This window comes from Musa acuminata, chromosome BXJ3-8 (genome assembly GCF_036884655.1).
Source record: "Musa acuminata AAA Group cultivar baxijiao chromosome BXJ3-8, Cavendish_Baxijiao_AAA, whole genome shotgun sequence".
NCBI lineage: Eukaryota > Viridiplantae > Streptophyta > Magnoliopsida > Zingiberales > Musaceae > Musa > Musa acuminata.
The window spans coordinates 40265843-40285936 of record NC_088356.1 but is presented as its reverse complement, the minus strand read 5'-3'; the positions used below and the strand labels follow the sequence as shown (position 1 = coordinate 40285936).

Below are 20094 nucleotides of genomic sequence, written 5' to 3'. Positions count from 1 at the left end.
ATATATATGTATATATGTATATATGTATATATGTATATATATACATATACATATACATATATACATATATATGTATATACATATATACATACATACATACATACATATATACATATATACATACATATATACATATATATATATACATATATATAGTTTTTTTAAGACTCCTAGGACTTGTGTTAATATTCACATTAAGACCAGCTTTGGAATAACATGGACAGGGTGCGGAATGCGAAGTTTTACTTCTCGATATTACCAGGATGCCACGTATAATTGAGCTTGACCAATGGATGGTCTCATGCAATGCATGTAGGCTATAGATGAATAGCTTATAAATATCTCAACCGTTCCTTAGAGGATGACATACCACGTTTCCAAATTACCTATACTATTCCACATCTCTAATGGTGAGAGGCTTTCCTCCCCTCTTTTCTCTCTCTCTCTTTGGAGCTAAGATCGGAGGAGGTGACATGGTTTGCTTGTGTCCGAGCAAAGGTATCTTGAAGGGTGGGGAAGAAAACTAAAAAAATAAGAGGATGTAAAGGGATTGATAGAGATGGCACATGGTATCGATAGGCGCGAGGCCCACTACTTGGGAAAAGGAAGCTTCTTCAACCCTTTAGCAAAAGGAAGCTCGCACGAGATAAAGTGTGCCTGAAACTTTTGCATGACCATGGGCATGTGTGTTCGCACGAAAAATGATGGACATGATGCATCGTTGCCACATTAATTTTATTTTTAAATTAAATGAGAATTAATTACTTCATTTCTTGAGTAGTATCGGAGATAAAACTCATGAAGCTTTTGTGAATGATAGAAGCTCGTAAAGAGTTGTCTCTTGATTTACAATATAAAAACCTACTAATGATTCAAATTAATCATGTTATATATATAAGATTGAACATTAATTCAATCCAAAGATGTAAGTTTATTAAATTATGAATTAAAGATAATATATTATCTATTCAGCTGCATATATTTTTATAAAATTTTCACTCATTTAGAATAACTATATGATACTAAGTTAGAAAATTGAATAATGGTACGTTTAAGTCAAATTGATTAATATTTATATTTAGATTTGACAATAATTCAATCCAACTTAAATTTATTAAGACATATAGTTCTTTTGTTGATAATTTTTAAACTATAATGTGTTTTCAGTTGGTTAGGATGATTAACATTCATGAGATTGAGATCAATTCAACTAAAAAAAACTTAAATTTATCATGATTCATTATAAGTTAACCAATATATTATTATTTTATTTTTATTTTCAAATCTTTTCACCCATAAATATTTCCTTAATACTCATATATGAGTCTATATGACGTGTATTAGTTATATTTTTATGTAACATTTCACATAAGATAAAATATAAATGTATAAATAATGATACAACAAAAAAAGTATCATCGTAAGTATTGGTGTAAAATTATGGATGTTGAGAAGGTACAAGCTCGAAATTCAAAATGATTCACAAGTCAAGGCAAGGCCCTTTTTTAATGATTATATATATATATATATATATATATATATATATATATATATATATATATATATATATATATATATATATATATATATATATATATATATATATATATAAGACTCCCAGCTAAGAACTTGTATTAATATTCACATTAAGATTAGTTTGGACAATTGTGGACAGGACGTGGAATGTGAAGTTTGACTTCTTAGTATTTCCAGGATGTTACGTATAATTGAGCTTGACGAATGAATAGACTCATGCAACACATGTAGGCTATAGGTGAATAGCCTATAAATGTTAGAAACGAAATAGAAAGGAAATTACTAAAGAAGTTTGAATGCTTTAAAAAGTCCCTCTCCTATTTATAGAGATTAGGAGGGAGGATTTCCCTCAATAGAATAGAGGATTTCTGTCAACACAGTAGAGAGATTTTCTTATATAGTTCGGGATATCTTATCTACTATCATATCCCCACAAGATGTTGCTCCTATCAAGGATACCAATCTTGGATCGTTGTAATGTAAAAAGTTCACGAGCGAGAGGCTTTGTGAGTGAGTCGACTAACTGATTAGCCAAATGGACATGAGAAACTCGTAGTTGACGGCGAACAACTTGATCTCGCACAAAATAGAAGTCAATAGCAATATGTTTCATGAGGGAGTGGAACACCGGATTAGCGCACAGATAGGTAGCTACGATATTATAACAATATATTATAGGAGTGGCGTTAATGTTGAGTTTCTTGAGCAGATTTTTGAGCCAATTGAGTTCTGTAGTGACAGTGGCGATGACACAATATTCAGCTTCAGTTGTAAAACTTGCAACTATCTTTTGTTCTTAGAATTCCAACTGATTGGATTAGTGCCAAGGAAGACAATATACCTCGATGTGGATATTCTATCATCAAAGTTGCCTGCCCAATCAGCATTGGTAAAGGCATGAAGCTGAAGTGGAGAGTATTTACGAACAAAGAGACCATGATTGAGGGTCCTCTTAAGATATCGTAGAATTCGTTTGACTGCAGACCAGTGCATAGTAGATGACCTCTGCATAAACTGTGATAATTTGTTGACTGCAAATGAGATATCGGGATAGGTGAGAGCTAAGTACTGTAGGGAACCAACGACTTGTCGGTATTGAGTGGGTTTCGTAGTAAGACTTCCATTAGATAATTTGAGAGAGCTACTAATAGATAGAGGAGTGGTAACCACATTTGCATCCAACATGTTTATTTTGGACAATAAATCTTGAATGTATTTCTTTTATGATAGAAAGAGACCGGAAGATGCGAATGTAGCCTCGACACCCAAAAAGTAATTTAGGGGTCCTAGATCTTTGAGCGAGAATCGAGCTGCCAACTGTTCGATAAACAATTGGATTTCTGTAGGATTGTTGCCTATGACAATGATATCATCCACATATACCAGAATATATATTGTGTCGCTATGGTGTTGTTGTAAGAATAATGAGGAATCAGATTTGGAGTTGAGAAAGTCAACTGAATTTAGAAAAGAGCCAAGTTCAGTGTACCAAGCTCTTGGAGCCTGATGAAGTCCATAAATAGTTTTTCGAAGTTTGCAGACATGCCTTGGATATTAAGGATGAGTGAAACTAGGAGGTTGGTGCATAAATACATCTTCAGTTAGAGTCCCCTGTAAAAAGGCATTATTAACATCCAATTGGTGTAATTGCCAACCCTTAGTGGTGGTCAAACTCAGGATAAGTCTAATTATAGTGGGCTTAATAATGAGACTAAATGTCTTAGTGAAATCAACTACAAGTCTTTGATGAAACCCTTTGGCGACGAGGCGTGCCTTATATTGGGCAATAGAGCCATCAGGGTTCCATTTAACTCGAAAAAACCACTTACACCTGATGATGTTTTGTGTATGATGAAAGGGTACTAGATCCCATGTTGAGTTATGGAGGAGGGAATTATATTCCTCACACATGGCGGTATACCAATGCAGAGATTTTTGGGCTTGAGTGAAGGTGGTGGGTTCAACGGTGGTGGATGAGGAATCCACGATAGCATGAAGATCAAGGACCTGACACGGTTCGAAAATACCACTCTTAGAGCATGTGGTCATAGAATGGTGGAGACTATGGGACTGTGAGGTTATGTTGTTGGAAGAAGCGGTTGAGAGTCATTAACACAGGCCGGGTAAGGTGGAGGTACGTCAGGGTCACTTGGCCGAGAAGAAGGCACAGATAACGATTGTGATCCTAAACTAAGTACCTCAATAGTTGGAGAAGAAAGAAGTGCAGTAGGAATGAGCAATTGCTGAACCGGAGGATTGGAATAGTGTATATCATGAGAGGAGGGACTGGACGATGTCATGGGAGGCTCGTCCGGTTAGATCGGAGGTACACCCCAATGAGAAATGGTTAATGAGGTGGTCTGTATGGTAGTAGAGGTATGGTTTTGAAAAGGAAAAATAAACTCAACAAAAATAACGTGACATGATTTAAAAATTTTGTAAGTGTGGAGATTATAGTAGTGGAAAGAATTATGTTCAAAAGAGTTATCTATAAAAACACAAGGATTAGATTGTGATGTTAACTTATAAAAGGCATAGTGATGCAACCATGGATGACATAGACAACCAAATACTCTAAGTTTTCAAAGGTTCGAGGGTTTGTGAAAGGCATAGTTGAAGAAATCTCTTTTCCTTCTTCTCTACTCTCTTTATTCTTCTCCCACCCAATTAACACCTCTCTAAGAGACAGGACCTCTCTCCTTTCTTTACTATATGCTCGTTTACAGTATGTATGTTTGATTGTGTTGAGATTATGTTTAGAAATATATTTATATTTTTAATATATATTTATGAATGAATATATAGTTATTGGAATGTCTTGAGTATTTGATAAATAATAGATTAAAATTGGATCTTAAATATACATTGACATAAATATTATTTGGTAAGATTATATTTTAAAAGTTTATTAAATATTATATGATAAAATTTATCCTTCTAATATTTTTAATATGTATTAAAAAATAAATACATATTTTTATTTAAATAAATTAAATAAATGAATATATGTAATATTACAAAATTTTATGTATGACCCATGTTTATAAAAAATATAAAATATAATCATAATAATAAAATGTTTAAAAATAAATAAATAGTATTTCATATATAAGACATTTGAGAGGAGTTAGCGATAATAGAAATCAAGAAAATGGGAGAGAAAATGAGGGTTGTAATATCTATTATATAATGATAATCTTATGTTTTTAGATAATATCATAGGATATTTTAAAAATTTTGAAAAATTTCATTATTATTAGCATTTGGATATTTGCGATGCAACATCCAAACTAAATAAGATTTGAAAAAAAATTATCAATCATCAAAGCACATTTAAGATATGTTTTATACTCTCAATCCATATTGTAAATGTTCCCAACATGGGTGGTCTTGCTTGATTATCACCAACATTATGATTCATGTTGGAGACATCATAGATATCATAGAAATAACTTACTCACGAGGCCGATCACTATAGAGGCTATGGTGGCCACTCTTATGAGGTTGTTAACCAATCATCATTACCATAATATTTTTCATGATTTGAGCTCTAATTTTATCATAATTATAACTTTATTAAGGGAAAAATAATACTCGAAGCTTGGTTGCATTTAAATATTAACTGACATCAACCATTATAATGAACACCTTGTTGGCACCGAAAAACTTGTGGTAGACTCTCAATGCAGGGCAACTTACTCTTCGTACTAATAAAGATACCTATGGAGGGTAAAATTAGATTCACAAGTTTATATATAAAGTCTACAGGACTTACCAACGCACCCGACACTAGTCATTTATGGATTTACAACTATTCTTTAATCGTTCTTAGTTTTCCTCCCTTTTTTGTTCTCTCTTACACATCTAGTATATGCTAAATTACTTATAATTGTGAGATGTAAGGACTTGTTCATAAATCATTTCTTGATCTAATTAATTTACTCTTTTATAAACTCTTTAGGATGTAAATAAAATTGCATCTAGGTTAATTCTTTGCAGATGAATAATGCAAGAGTACCCAAATCTTTTAGATCAGATTATTTGTATCAATGTATCAACGAAGTCTACTTCCAATTAAATTTCTCTTTAGTTGATAGAGTAGTCTGCTCGTGGAAGTTAGAATCATACTGCACTGCTTCATACATCGAGAAATGGGTCGAAGTCTTGACTTGAATATCAAACTTATTTTTCTCATAAAATTCTCAACCAAAAGTTAGACCCTTTTGTAGCAATAAAAAGGATATATAAAATCACATTAAATGCAAAAAGTCTTTGTCAATGAGTTCTTCATATGGTGGTTGTTCATGTAGGTATTATGACACCCGAATTAGTCCCATATTAGAAGTGGGCATAGACTATGATTAGCTCATATTGGTCTGATGAGTATTCTATATTAACGTTAGTTTAAGAATTTTGGTCAATAGTATGGATCAAATAAAGTTATTATTCAGGTAACCCATCAGGCTCGGATCAAACAGACAATGGTTATATGGGTCTAATAAGTGTACTACATTAATTTTATTAGTTTAAGTATTTTGGTCAGTGGCATAAACCAAATCGAGTTATTGGCCAGTTCGCCCATTAGGCTCAGGTCGTGATAGGTATCTTCATAGCTTGAGTCAAGCTATACATTCATTATGTTGGAAGCATTGCTACCATCAACAAGCGTTCATTTCATAGCTCGAGTCAAGCTATTGCCAACATCAACAGCTAGCAAAGATTGACATCTCAACATTGGTGATACATAGTATACAAGATTTAGATTAGCATAGTTTTAATCATGTAGTTAGATTTTGTAGCTTTTTATAATTGAATATGATATATATAATATAGCTAATTGCATTCTGATGATATATATTAGCTAATAGAAAAGAAATACTGGGATTCCTTAGGAGATAACATTGATGGGAGGAACTCTCATAGTAACTTATCCTAAACCTCTACTCTTATCCTGTATCTAAAGATGGTGTCTTAGGACCTAAGGACTAAATAAGATTGTACATCTTAGTTGAGAGATTAGTCTCTCTCTCAATTCTTATCTTGGATCAAAAGATAGTGCCCTTGTAGATCAAAACAGAGATATTGATTTCAATCATGATATAAAAGATCATTTTCATATTTAATATAACATATTCCAAGGTTTTCTTTGAGTCAAACTTCCCCTTAGCTATCCCAAGTTGACTATGACCTATTAATCAGAAATAGTAGCCCTTCATAGTTTCTAGCATAGTTTTGATCAGGTAGACATCTTCTTTACTTTTTATTCATCTTCTTCAACTTGTGTTTCAACGTTCTTCAGCATTCTTTCAGAGAATACACAGATTTCTATATGTACCAGAGGTTAGCTGAAAAAATGGAAGTGTACCAAAAAAAACAGTGCTCTTTTGAATAGTTGAATCCTGCAGAGTTACTTTTTCTTATAATTCATAAAAGAAAAGAAGTTTTGGATCAAAAACAATCTAATGAATGGAAGGATAAGACTAAGTTTCTGAACTCCAATCCTTTACCGAGGACGAGTGAAAACCTCCATAATTGAAAGAATCCTGCAGTTTGTTTTTCAGCTTTATGAAGGACAAATCAAACAGTGCCTTCTCTTTCAGTGTTCACTATTTCATGAGCTGGAGTGGCCTACCACAAACAATCCTTAGTTTGGCCTGTTATGGATGAACTGATAGGAAAGCAATTCTTGGCTTCGGAATTCAATTGGCCATCTCTCATAAGCAACCATCAATTTCAGCTCTTACCCAGTCAAGTTGGCTTAAAAATGCATGCTCAAATCACAAGTCATCTTCCTCACCACACACTATTATGTGCACACGCATTTATCCTCTCCTTGTACCAAATTATTTTTGGGTGGAACAGATCCACTTTCTGGTTCCATGGATCACTCAATTATGTGATTTGACAACAATGATGACCTTCTCAAGGTTCTCAGGAATCTTCATGCAGCATTACCATCAAAGCTCACACACATCTCTTGAAGAAATTTCTATTCAAAACATGGTGTCAAGTATCAACGGGAGAAGAAAAAATCAGCGCAACATTATGAATGTCATCCACTCCATAACTTTCCATAATATTTAGGACTTCAAAATAGGTGATTTTAGGATAATTTTCTTCTGAATGTATTGGGTTTTGAGTTTATAATACAACTTGTGTCATGCACAAAACAACAGCCTTTTACTCAAACAAATAAGAAAGGTCATGTTTCTGCATCAAGAGACTTTCTTTGTTTTTTATATATGACAGTCATAGATAAAGTGGAACACATCTCACCCAATCATTTAGATTAATATTATCTTGCAGACAGTTCTTTTGGATGTCTTTTGAATTCTATAGATGAATGAGATGGTGTACAAAATATTCTGGAGTTGGGTTTCCATCTGCCATTGCATCATTTCGTGTAAAATAATTATCCTCCCAAAAGTGATCATATAAAAGCCAGTGGAACCGTTTTTTTTTTTTTTTTTTTCCTTTCTCATAACCTCATATCCAAATGTTTGCCACAAGCATTCGATCATGAGATGCAGTCAAAAGTTCTAAACGGCATGCAGTGAAAATGAAATAATCAAGTGATACTAGATGTGGAAGGTATTTTTTTTGTGAACGTTACTCTCATTCTCAAAAAATAACTGAAGATTCCTAAGTGTTTGATGAAGAATTGATCTATCAATTATTTAAGAAATTGCTTGATATCCATGGAATTATTGTCGTTGATGATAATATTATCTACATAAACTAGTGGATATATAGTATATTTCTGTTGATGATAATATTATCTACATAAAAAGGGGGGGTTGGATCGCTGTTGGTGCATTATAAGGAGAAATAAAAAACAACAAGAAAAAAGAAAAGAAGTAAAAAAATAAAAAAATTACCATGTGATGTGCCTTATATTTACATCAAGAGAGTCGATTTAAATTAAAAAAATTATATTTATGTATGTTTTCGAGATCCTATGATTTTTTACTCATAAGAAAAGTAAGTAGGATTATAGATTAATTAATCTTAATCAGAAAGAAAGAAGGAAGAAAAAAAAATTAAATGATTACGATTGGAAATGAAAAAATTACACTCTTTTGATAATATAAATAATGGTGATGTAAACTATGAAGCTATATTCTGACATCCATTCCAATAAACCACTTAAAAGCTGTACCGTCGACCGAACGAGCACAAGGGAAGGGAGTATGCATTATATGCTACGTTCAGGCCCTTTGAGTGAAGATTGGCAGCCATACACCAAACTTTCGTACGCTCACAAGTCTTTAAGGTTCTGCATGCAGAATGTGCAGCTTAGCATTTCCGCCATGGAAGGACATATGCGACGTAGATGCTTGCCAAGCCATCCAACGTGAGATGGCTAAGATGACCATGAGATTCACGTTTACGTACCTCAGCTTCCATCCTTGGCCGACACCCAAGTGTTACGAAGGATGAGATGGAGAGGGATCATCATCTCCAATTCAGCCCTTGTAGGTGTTTCTTTTGACTTCATCGCTTGCAGAACCTGATGTGGGTCGATCACGAGATTCACGTTTATGTAGGCACATGTTAACCTTGGAGGGCTACAAATACCCCCATCCTCTTCCCAGAGGGAGGACGTGCAGCATCCACCGTCTTCCCTAAGTTTCTTCCTGTGCAAAAGAAAGGAGTCTGCAAATGGTGAGTGAGGAGGCTTTGCCTCCGTGACGTCGTTCGTTCTCTTTATACATTCTTGCTGTGCAAATTGTGTCTGTGTTGTTGCACTGTGTAAGGTACTACACGTTTAACGTTTTATTTGAGGAAGATGGTTATGGGCCCGCCAATGTAATATAGGTCCCAGAGGAAGGACGTGCATCATCATCGTCATCTTCTTCTCTTCTTGTCCACACACACATCCATATCTACATGCAAATGGTTCTTTCTCTTGATCCATTTCCTGCTGTGCAAGGTTTTGATGCATGGTGGTATATAACGTGATGGTGTCGTGCATGCGTGCAGGCGGGAGAGATCAAGGTGGGGCTGTGGGGTGGCAACGGAGGGTCTGAATGGGACATGGGGGCTGCCGACCGCATCACCGAAATCAAGATTGGCGCCGTAGAGGCCATCGACGCCATCGTGATCACCTTCATCCGTAATGATCAGACGGAGACCAAGCACTTCGGCAGCATCGATTTCAAACCCTACGTGGTTCGTCCACTTCGTCATCTTCCTCCTAATTAACATTATCGATTGGTTGTACCTCAATGACAGAAAAGTGTCGTTGTTCAGATTTCTCTGCAAGAGGACGAGTATCTTGTGGGCGTCGAGGGGTCTGTGGATACGATGTGGGGATTAACTCTGGTGAGGAACCTGACGCTGAGGACCAACAAGGACAGCTATGGACCTTTCGGCTCCAGTGGCGGAATACCTTTCTCCGTTCCGCTAGTCTCGGGTAAGATCATTGGCTTCTTTGGACGTGCGGGCGAAATGATTGAGGCCATCGGAGTTTACCTGGCACCGAACTAGACCCCTTGGACTGATACTGCTGCTTCAATAAATGAGTCTTGCTGATACTTGGACTCCATAATAAATGAACTGAAATGAACTGTTACTGTCATCGTACTCCCTCCGTCTCCTCCTTGTAGTCAAAGTTGGAGGTTATCATGAATAAAATAAATAAAGGTCCAGTTTGAATAAAATAAATAAAGTCACATATATATACATATATATACATGTATATATATATATATACATATATATACATGTATATATATATATATATACATATATATACATGTATATATATATATATACATATATACATATATATATATATACATATATATATATATACATATATATATATTTATATATATATATATTTATATATATATATATATATAGTTTTTTTAAGACTCCTAGGACTTGTGTTAATATTCACATTAAGACCAGCTTTGGAATAACGTGGATAAGATGCGGAATACGAAGTTTTAATTCTCGATATTACTAGGATGCCACGTATGATTGAGCTTGACCAATGGATGGTCTCATGCAACACATGTAGGCTATAGATGAATAGCTTATAAATATCTCAACCATTCCTTAAAGGATGACATACCACGATTCCAAATTACTTGTACTATTCCACATCTCTAATGGTGAGAGGCTTTCCTCCCCTCTTTTATCTCTCTCTCTTTTTGGAACTAAGAAGACTTGGCTAAGATCGGAGGATGTGACATGGTTTGCTTGTGTCCAAGCAAAGGTATCTTGAAGGGTGGGGAAGAACACTAAAAAAATAAGAGGATGTAAAGGAATTGATAGAGATGACACAGGGTATCGATAGGTGCAAGGCCCATTCTTACTTGTGAAAAGGAAGCTTCTTCGACCTTTTAGCAAAAGGAAGCTCGCACGAGATAAAATGTGCCCGAAAATTTTGCATGACCATGGGCATGTGTGTTCGCACGAAAAATGATGGACATGATGCATCGTTGCAACATTATTTTTATTTTTAAATTAAATGAGAATTAATTACTTCATTTCTTGAGTAGTATCGGAGATAAAACTAATGAAGCTTTTGTGAATGATAAAAGCTCGTAAAGAGTTGTCTCTTGATTTACAATATAAAAACCTACTAATGAGTCAAATTAATCATGTAATATATATAAGATTGAACATTAATTCAATCCAAAGATGTAAGTTTATTAAATTATGAATTAAAGATAATATATTATCTATTCAGCTGCATATATTTTTTATAAAATTTTCACTCATTTAGAATAACTATCTGATACTAAGTTAGAAAATTGAATAATGGTACGTTTAAGTCAAATTGATTAATATTTATATTTAGATTTGACAATAATTCAATCCAACTTAAATTTATTAAGACATATAGTTCTTTTGTTGATAATTTTTAAACTGATAATGTGTTTTCAGTTGGTTAGGATGATTAGCATTCATGAGATTGAGATCAATTCAACTAAAAAAAACTTAAATTTATCATGATTCATTATAAGTTAACCAATATATTATTATTTTAATTTTTTTTCAAATCATTTCACCCATAAATATTTCCTTAATACTCATATACGAGTCAATATGATGTGTATTAGTTATATTTTTATGTAACATTTCACATAAGATAAAATATAAATGTGTAAATAATGATACAATAAAAAAAGTATCATCGTAAGTATTGGTGTAAAATTATGGATGTTGAGAAGGTACAAGCTCGAAATTCAAAATGATTCGCAAGTCAAGGCAAGGCCCTTTTTAATGATTATATATATATATATATATATATATATATATATATATATATATATATATATATATATATATATTCACATTAAGAATATAAGACTCCCAGCTAAGAACTTGCATTAATATTCACATTAAGATTATTTTGGACTGTTGTGGACAAGACGTGGAATGTGAAGTTTGACTTCTCAGTATTTCCAGGATGTTACGTATAATTGAGCTTGACGAATGAATAGACTCATGCAACACATGTATGCTATAGGTGAATAGCCTATAAATGTTAGAAAAGAGATAGAAAGGAAATTACTAACGAAGTTTGAATGCATTAACAAGTCCCTCTCCTATTTATACATATTAGGAGGGTGGATTTCCTTCAACAGAATAGAGGATTTCCCTTAACATAGTAGAGAGATTTTCTTATATAGTTGAGGATATCTAATCTGCTATCATGCCCCCACAAGATGGTGCTCCTATCAAGGACACCAATCTTGGATCGTTGTAATGTAAAAAGTTCACAAGCGAGAGGCTTCGTGAGTGAGTCGGCTAACTGATTAGCCAAATGGACATAAGAAACTCGTAGTTGATGGCGAACAACTTGATCTCACACAAAATAGAAGTCAATAGCAATATGTTTCATGAGGGAGTGGAACACCAAATTAGCGCACAGATAGGTAGCTCCGATATTATTACAATATATTATAGAAGTGGCGTTAATGTTGAGTTCCTTGAGCAGATTTGTGACCCAATTGAGTTTTGTAGTGACAGTGGCGATGACATAGTATTCAGCTTCAGTTGTAGACCGTGCAACTATCTTTTGTTCTTAGAATTCCAACTGATTGGGTTAGTGCCAAGGAAGACAATATACCTCGATATGGATATTCTATCATCAAAATTGCCTGCCCAATCAGCATTGGTAAAGGCATGAAGCTGAAGTGGAGAGTATTTACGAACAAAGAGACCATGATTGAGGGTCCCCTTAAGATATCGTAGAATTCGTTTGACTGTAGACCAGTGCATAGTAGATGACCTCTGCATAAACTGTGATAATTTGTTGACTACAAATGAGATATCGAGATAGGTAAGAGCTAAGTACTGTAGGGAACCAACGACTTATCGGTATTGAGTGGGTTTCGTAGTAAGACTTCCATCAGATAATTTGAGAGAGCTACTAATAGATAGAGGAGTGGTAACCACATTTGCATCCAGCATGTTTATTTTGGACAATAAATCTTGAATGTATTTTCTTTATGATAGAAAGAGACCGGAAGATGTGAATGTAGCTTCGACACCCAAAAAGTAATTTAGGGGTCCTAGATCTTTGAGCGAGAATCGAGCTGCCAACTGTTCGATAAACAATTGGATTTCTGTAGGATTGTTGCCTATGACAATGATATCATCCACATATACCAGAATATATATTGTGTCGCTATGGTGTTGTTGTAAGAATAATGAGGAATCAGATTTGGAGTTGAGAAAGTCAACTGAATTTAGAAAAGAGCCAAGTTCAGTGTACCAAGCTCTTGGAGCCTGATGAAGTCCATAAATAGTTTTTCGAAGTTTGCAGACATGCCTTGGATATTAAGGATGAGTGAAACTAGGAGGTTGGTGCATAAATACATCTTCAGTTAGAGTCCCCTGTAAAAAGGCATTATTAACATCCAATTGGTGTAATTGCCAACCCTTAGTGGTGGTCAAACTCAGGATAAGTCTAATTATAGTGGGCTTAATAATGAGACTAAATGTCTTAGTGAAATCAACTACAAGTCTTTGATGAAACCCTTTGGCGACGAGGCGTGCCTTATATTGGGCAATAGAGCCATCAGGGTTCCATTTAACTCGAAAAAACCACTTACACCTGATGATGTTTTGTGTATGATGAAAGGGTACTAGATCCCATGTTGAGTTATGGAGGAGGGAATTATATTCCTCACACATGGCGGTATACCAATGCAGAGATTTTTGGGCTTGAGTGAAGGTGGTGGGTTCAACGGTGGTGGATGAGGAATCCACGATAGCATGAAGATCAAGGACCTGACACGGTTCGAAAATACCACTCTTAGAGCATGTGGTCATAGAATGGTGGAGACTATGGGACTGTGAGGTTATGTTGTTGGAAGAAGCGGTTGAGAGTCATTAACACAGGCCGGGTAAGGTGGAGGTACGTCAGGGTCACTTGGCCGAGAAGAAGGCACAGATAACGATTGTGATCCTAAACTAAGTACCTCAATAGTTGGAGAAGAAAGAAGTGCAGTAGGAATGAGCAATTGCTGAACCGAAGGAGTGGAATAGTGTAGATCATGAGAGGAGGGACTGGACAATGTCATGGGAGGCTCGTCCGGTTGGATCGGAGGTATACCCCAATGAGAAATGGTTAATGAGGTGGTCTGCATGGTAGTAGAGGTATGGTTGTGAAAAGGAAAAATAAACTCAATAAAAATAACATGACGTGATTTAAAAATTTTGTGAGTGTGGAGATTATAGTAGTGGAAAGAATTATGTTCAAAAGAGTTATCTATAAAAACACAAGGATTAGATTGTGATGTTAACTTGTGAAAGGCATAGGGATGCAACCATGGATAACATAGACAACCAAATATTCTGAGTTTACGAAGGTTTGAGGGTTTGTGAAATAGTGTGTCAAAGTGGGATTGGTATTGTAGGACTAGCATAGGCATTCTATTAATAAGGTAGACGATAGTTTGAAAAGCTACCGTCCAATAGTTTGAAGGCATGGAGGCCTGATGGATAAGTGTGAGCCAAAGTTTCTACTATATATTGATGTTTACGTTCGACGGAGCTAACAAGTTAAGGAGTATGCGGGGGAGACTTGAGGTGTTGGATACCACAAGCTGAGAGATAGGACGCTGGGGCTTAATATTCACCGTCACCATCAGAGTAAACTGTTTTGATGGTAGACTGAAAGTGATTTTTGACCAACTTTCGAAAAGTGGGAAATATGGTCAAAATGTCAGATTTATGGTGAAGAGGATATAACCATGTGTACTTAGTGAAGCGATCTACAAAAATGACATAAAATCTGAATTTATCAAAAGACAGGATTAGTGCAGGGCCTCAAACATCTATATAAATGATTTTAAATGGTATAGAGGTGGAAATGGAATATGAGCCAAATGGCTATCGATGACTTTTATTACTATTGTTAGTTTGGCAAGTCCCATAGTCCCACATCGGGAAAATCAGACTTGTTGTCTCGTCTTGGAACTATAAATAAGGGCCTGAGCTTTGATGTTAGACACACCACGAGAAGTACCACAGACACCACAAGAAGTACAGCAGGCATCACAAGAAAACCTGCTTATGGTTTGAAGTCTTCTTGTTTAGGAAGCTAAAGGTGTTTTATGGCCTAGGAACATTTCCTAAGGCATTTGTAAGTGTCCCTCATTTATAGTAGTAATTTGCTCCTCTTTCTTCCGTGGATGTAGGTCAAAGTCAATTGACCGAACCACGTATATCTGGTGTTCTAGTGTTTTGTTTGTTCTTGTCGCTTTATTCTTTCCGCTTTATTGTCTTTGTTGTGTTGCCAAAATTATCCTTTGGTAAATATCCTGGGGCTAGTTCTAACAAACTGGTATCAGAGCCTGGTTCTGGGATCTTTTGGCAACAATGAGAATATCAAAGATCGTTGTCGAGAAATTCGACAGAAATGTCAACTTCGGCATGTGGCAACTCAAGATGGAGGCCATTCTGGTTCAAGACGGAGTTGATTTGGCACTTCAGGGTGCTGAGAACATTCCAGATGGTACGTCAAAGGAAGATCTTGCGGGTATGGATAAGAAGGCCCGATCCAGCATCATTCTAAACCTCTCTGACGAGGTTTTACGGGAGGTAGCTACGGAGACTACGGCTAAGAGCATGTGGGACAAGCTTAAAGCTTTGTACATGAAGAGGACAGTGGAGAATCGTCTCTACTTGAAGCAGAGTCTGTATATGCTTCGGATGGTTGAAGGTACATCTATACTCTCGCATCTTGATAAGTTTGATTCTTTGGTTATGGATTTGGAGAATATAGATGCAAAAATTGATGATGAGGATAAGGCTTTGTTGCTCTTGTGTTCTCTTCCCCAATCTTTTAAGCATTTCCGTGATACTTTGATTTATGGAAAAGAAACAGTTTCGTATCAGGAAATTAAATCTGCACTAAAATCTAAGGAGCAAATAGACAGAGATATCACTGGGGAAAGTAGAGGAAATCAGGCTGAGGGTCTGGTTGTCAGGGATAAAATGGATAAAAGAGAATTTGACAGTAGTAGATCTAAATCTAGATCTAAATCCAGACATAGAAATTTGGAATGCAGATATTGTCATAAAATGGGGCACATTAAATCTGATTGCTTTAAATTGAAAAATAAATTAAAGTAAAAGAAAAAATTTGTTGAAAAAACTACTGAATCCGCTGAAGCTAGTGTAGCATCTGATGAGAATTTTGGAAATATTTTCTTTGCTACTGATGACAGGACAAAGTCTAAAAATGAATGGATTTTAGATTCAGGTTGTTCTTATCACATGTGTCCCAATAGGGATTTGTTTTCCACATATGAATCTTGTAATGGTGGAATTGTTTTGATGGGCAATAATGCTGCATGTGATGTTGTTGGTAGAGGAACAATCCGAATTAAAATGCATGATGGTATTGTGAGGACGCTCACTAATGTTAGACATGTTCCTGATTTGAAAAAGAATCTCATCTCTTTAGGCACCCTAGAAGCTCTTGGGTGTAAATACACAGCTGAAGGTGGAGTTATGAAAGTTTCTAGAAATGCCCTTGTTGTTATGAAAGCTTGTAGGTCTGGTAGCTTGTATATTCTGCAGGGAACTACTGTCACAGGTTCAGTTGCAGTCTCGTCATCATCATTGTCTGATTCTGACATCACCAAATTATGGCATATGCGTTTGGGTCATATGAGAGATATTCGACCACCACAAAGGTATGCAAATTTGGTTGCATATGCTTTGTCTGTTGCAGAAGAAACAAGTGAAGTTGGTGAGCCTACTACCTATTCAGATGCAGTTTCTTTTGATAATTCCGCTAAGTGGTTGATTGCTGAGGGAAAGGTCCTTGTTCAGAAAATTTATACGAAGGACAATCCAGTTGATATGCTTACGAAGCATGTTCCGGTTTACAAGTTCAAGCAGTGCTTGGACTTGATTGGTGTTCATTGTTGGTGATAGCCCGTTGGGGCTTTTGTGAAGAAGGTGGAGCAAGTTTTGTTGGGACATGCTAAGGTGGAGATTTGTTAGTTTGGCAAGTCCCATAGTCCCACATCGGGAAAATCAGACTTGTTGTCTCGTCTTGGAACTATAAATAAGGGCCTGAGCTTTGATGTTAGACACACCACGAGAAGTACCACAGACACCACAAGAAGTACAGCAGGCATCACAAGAAAACCTGCTTATGGTTTGAAGTCTTCTTGTTTAGGAAGCTAAAGGTGTTTTATGGCCTAGGAACATTTCCTAAGGCATTTGTAAGTGTCCCTCATTTATAGTAGTAATTTGCTCCTCTTTCTTCCGTGGATGTAGGTCAAAGTCAATTGACCGAACCACGTATATCTGGTGTTCTGGTGTTTTGTTTGTTCTTGTCGCTTTATTCTTTCTGCTTTATTGTCTTTGTTGTGTTGCCAAAATTATCCTTTGGTAAATATCCTGGGGCTAGCTCTAACAACTATGACATGCATTACAATGCATTATAGAGCTATGCGATTTAGAAATAGAAAGAGAGAAACTAGAAAGTAATTTGTGCTGAATAAGGGATGAGGGATGACCAAGATGATGATGCCACATATCAATTGGAGCTGCAACGGAAGAATGAACAGTGGGCTGGATTATTTATAGAGCTGACGTCCATTCGTAAATGTTTCCTCTATTCGGGCCCTATACCAAGGATGCCCCCATGCTCAAGTCCTTAACAAGAATGGAATCAGGAAAGAATTCAATTGAAGTATTGTTATTTTTACAAAATTGAGAAATAGAAATAAGGTTGCGTTTAATATTAGGGGCGCATAAAACATTATCGAGTGTAAATGTAGTAGTATCAGAAATAAACGTTGTGGAACCAGTATGAGTTATAGGAAGGCCGTTACCGTCACTGATGATGATATCTTCATCGCCACCATAGGGATTGTGGAGAGACAAATTCTGAAGATCAGAGTGCTGTGATGGGAGGCGTCAAAGTATGCAATCTAGTTGGGCTGGCTAGTCGTCAGAGCAATGAGAAGATTTGCTTGAGGCCAGTGTGACAGAGCAGGAAGGCGGGGTCGGGACCAACAAACTTTAGCGGAGTGTCCGATTTTATTACACAGCTAGTAGACTACCCGTCGTTGGTGGCTTGAAGGGGTAGGATGCCAAGGTGGACGAGTATTAGAGTTGCCACTTTGCGAGAAGTTAGGAGGATAAGGGGGGTGTTGCATGGGACCCATAGGATCAAGAATACCTTTGGTGATGTTCGGAGGGTACCGAGTGTTCTTCCTCTTAGACTTATAACTGACTTGAGTTGTGATAGATAGTCCAAGCATTTTGTCTACACGCTTCAAATATATTTCATAGTCAGTCAACTTGTCATAGAGTTTTTCAAAGGATACTGGTGAGTCACGTGCCCGAATTGCAACCGCCAATTCCTTGTAATAATTTCCAAGAACATTTAGGGTATGGATGATGATCTCCTCGTCATATAGGGAATGACCTATCAAAGTCAAGTCATCGATGATAACTTTGATATTTTGTAGATAATCAGTGATAGTACTTTCCTCTTGTTTGGTCACCATCAGCTTGGATAGAAGATTGAGCTTGCGAATACGCAAATGATTCACCAAGGTTGTTTGTAGTTTAGACCACGTATGGGCAATAGTCACACATGCAGAAATCAATAGAGCGATAGATCCAGCAACTGAGGCTTGAATAGCTTGGAGGATGAGACGATCTTGACGCAGCCACAGTTTATGAGTTGGATTAGGTACTGGACTAGATTCTCCGGGGATGTTGAGCATGGTTGGCAGACAATTGAAAGAGTCATCAATATAACCTAGCAAGTCGTATCCAAATAAGAGATTAGAAAATTGAGCCCGCTATGACCCATAGCTGCCACCCTTTGATAACTTGAAAGGGATTAGTGTGGCAGTATTGATGGAGATAAGCCCTGTAGGAGAAGAACTATGAGTCCCTGCAGAATTAGGAACTGGAATATCAGAAGAAGATAACGAAGTCATCCTAGCCCCCCGCCTTTTTTTTTTTTACAGCAGTGCTTCACGGTAGATGGAGGAAGTGGGGGAGGAAATGAGTGAGAAGAGTAGCTAGAAGATGGAGGAAGTGGGGGAGGAAATGAGTGAGAAGAGTACCTGCTGCTGCAGCTGCAGATCACTATGGCTGCTGCGGCTGCTGATGCTATAGCTGCGGATGCTTCCTGCGGTTGCGACTGCGGCTGCAGAAGTTGTTACAGCTGCTGAAGACCGTTGCTGCAGCGAAGATTGCTGTGGTAGTGAAGACTGCTGTTGAAGACTTCAGCTGCTACATATTGCTGCGGCTGTAGAAGCTGCTGAAAACTATTGCTGCTGCGAAGATTTCTATGGCAGTGAAGACTGCTGCGGCAGAGAAACTACGGCGGGGAGCCTGGAAGCGGCCACAGCAGAGGAAGCTGGCACCATTATCACGGACTTAGCTAGTTTTGCCTAAGTCGTGCGGCACCCTTGCATGTCCGTCCGCAAAGGTCAACGTCTCCGAAGACATGTCCCTTAGGACCCACAAAAGAGAGATCGGGTTAGAGAAAATGTCTCATTCGGGATCCACAAGCAAACATTTCCAAAAACACTTCATAGACAAAGTAAATTACAAATAGACTTTACAAGCTCTGAACAGTTGCATAACAAAGGGTAAAATGATCCATTATAGTCCGAACTAAAATGGGACTATTAAGCCTTCGGCTGTCCCTCTACATGCTAGTCAAAGTATGAACATACCAAAAGACATGGACATACATAAGCATTACATCAAACATCTTGTTTAGAAGTTTGTCCGTGGCATTCTCCCCCACTTATTCCTTCGACGTCCTCGTTGAAGCCTTTGTCGACACTGCAACTCCTCCCTTTGCTAAGTCTTCAATCTTCTACTCCAGCTACAATACGTCTCTTGGCTCCCAACTGCTCTCCGCTGCTGTTTTTGAGTAGTCGAACCTTTGATCCGCCATGCTGCTTCAACTCACCAATGACTCTGACTCTGGTGTGGGGTTGGCTGAGTTGTGTTGATCCTTGTTGATTCCTGCGGATCCTCCAAATGAAGGAAAAGACCATCCTTACTGCGTCAGTCTCTCAAATGCCTCATGCTGTT

At 36.8% G+C, this 20094-nt stretch overlaps 1 protein-coding gene across 1 annotated transcript; it reads left to right on the top strand.

The window, feature by feature from the left end:
• Positions 1-9126: 9126 nt before the first annotated feature.
• On the top strand, positions 9127-10117 carry LOC135645494 (protein GOS9-like). Its single transcript, XM_065163900.1, has 3 exons — positions 9127-9201; positions 9520-9708; positions 9790-10117. The coding sequence occupies exons 1-3, from the start codon at positions 9199-9201 to the stop codon at positions 10024-10026; spliced, it is 429 nt and encodes a 142-aa protein (XP_065019972.1). The 5' UTR covers positions 9127-9198; the 3' UTR covers positions 10027-10117.
• The last annotated feature ends 9977 nt before the right edge of the window (positions 10118-20094 follow it).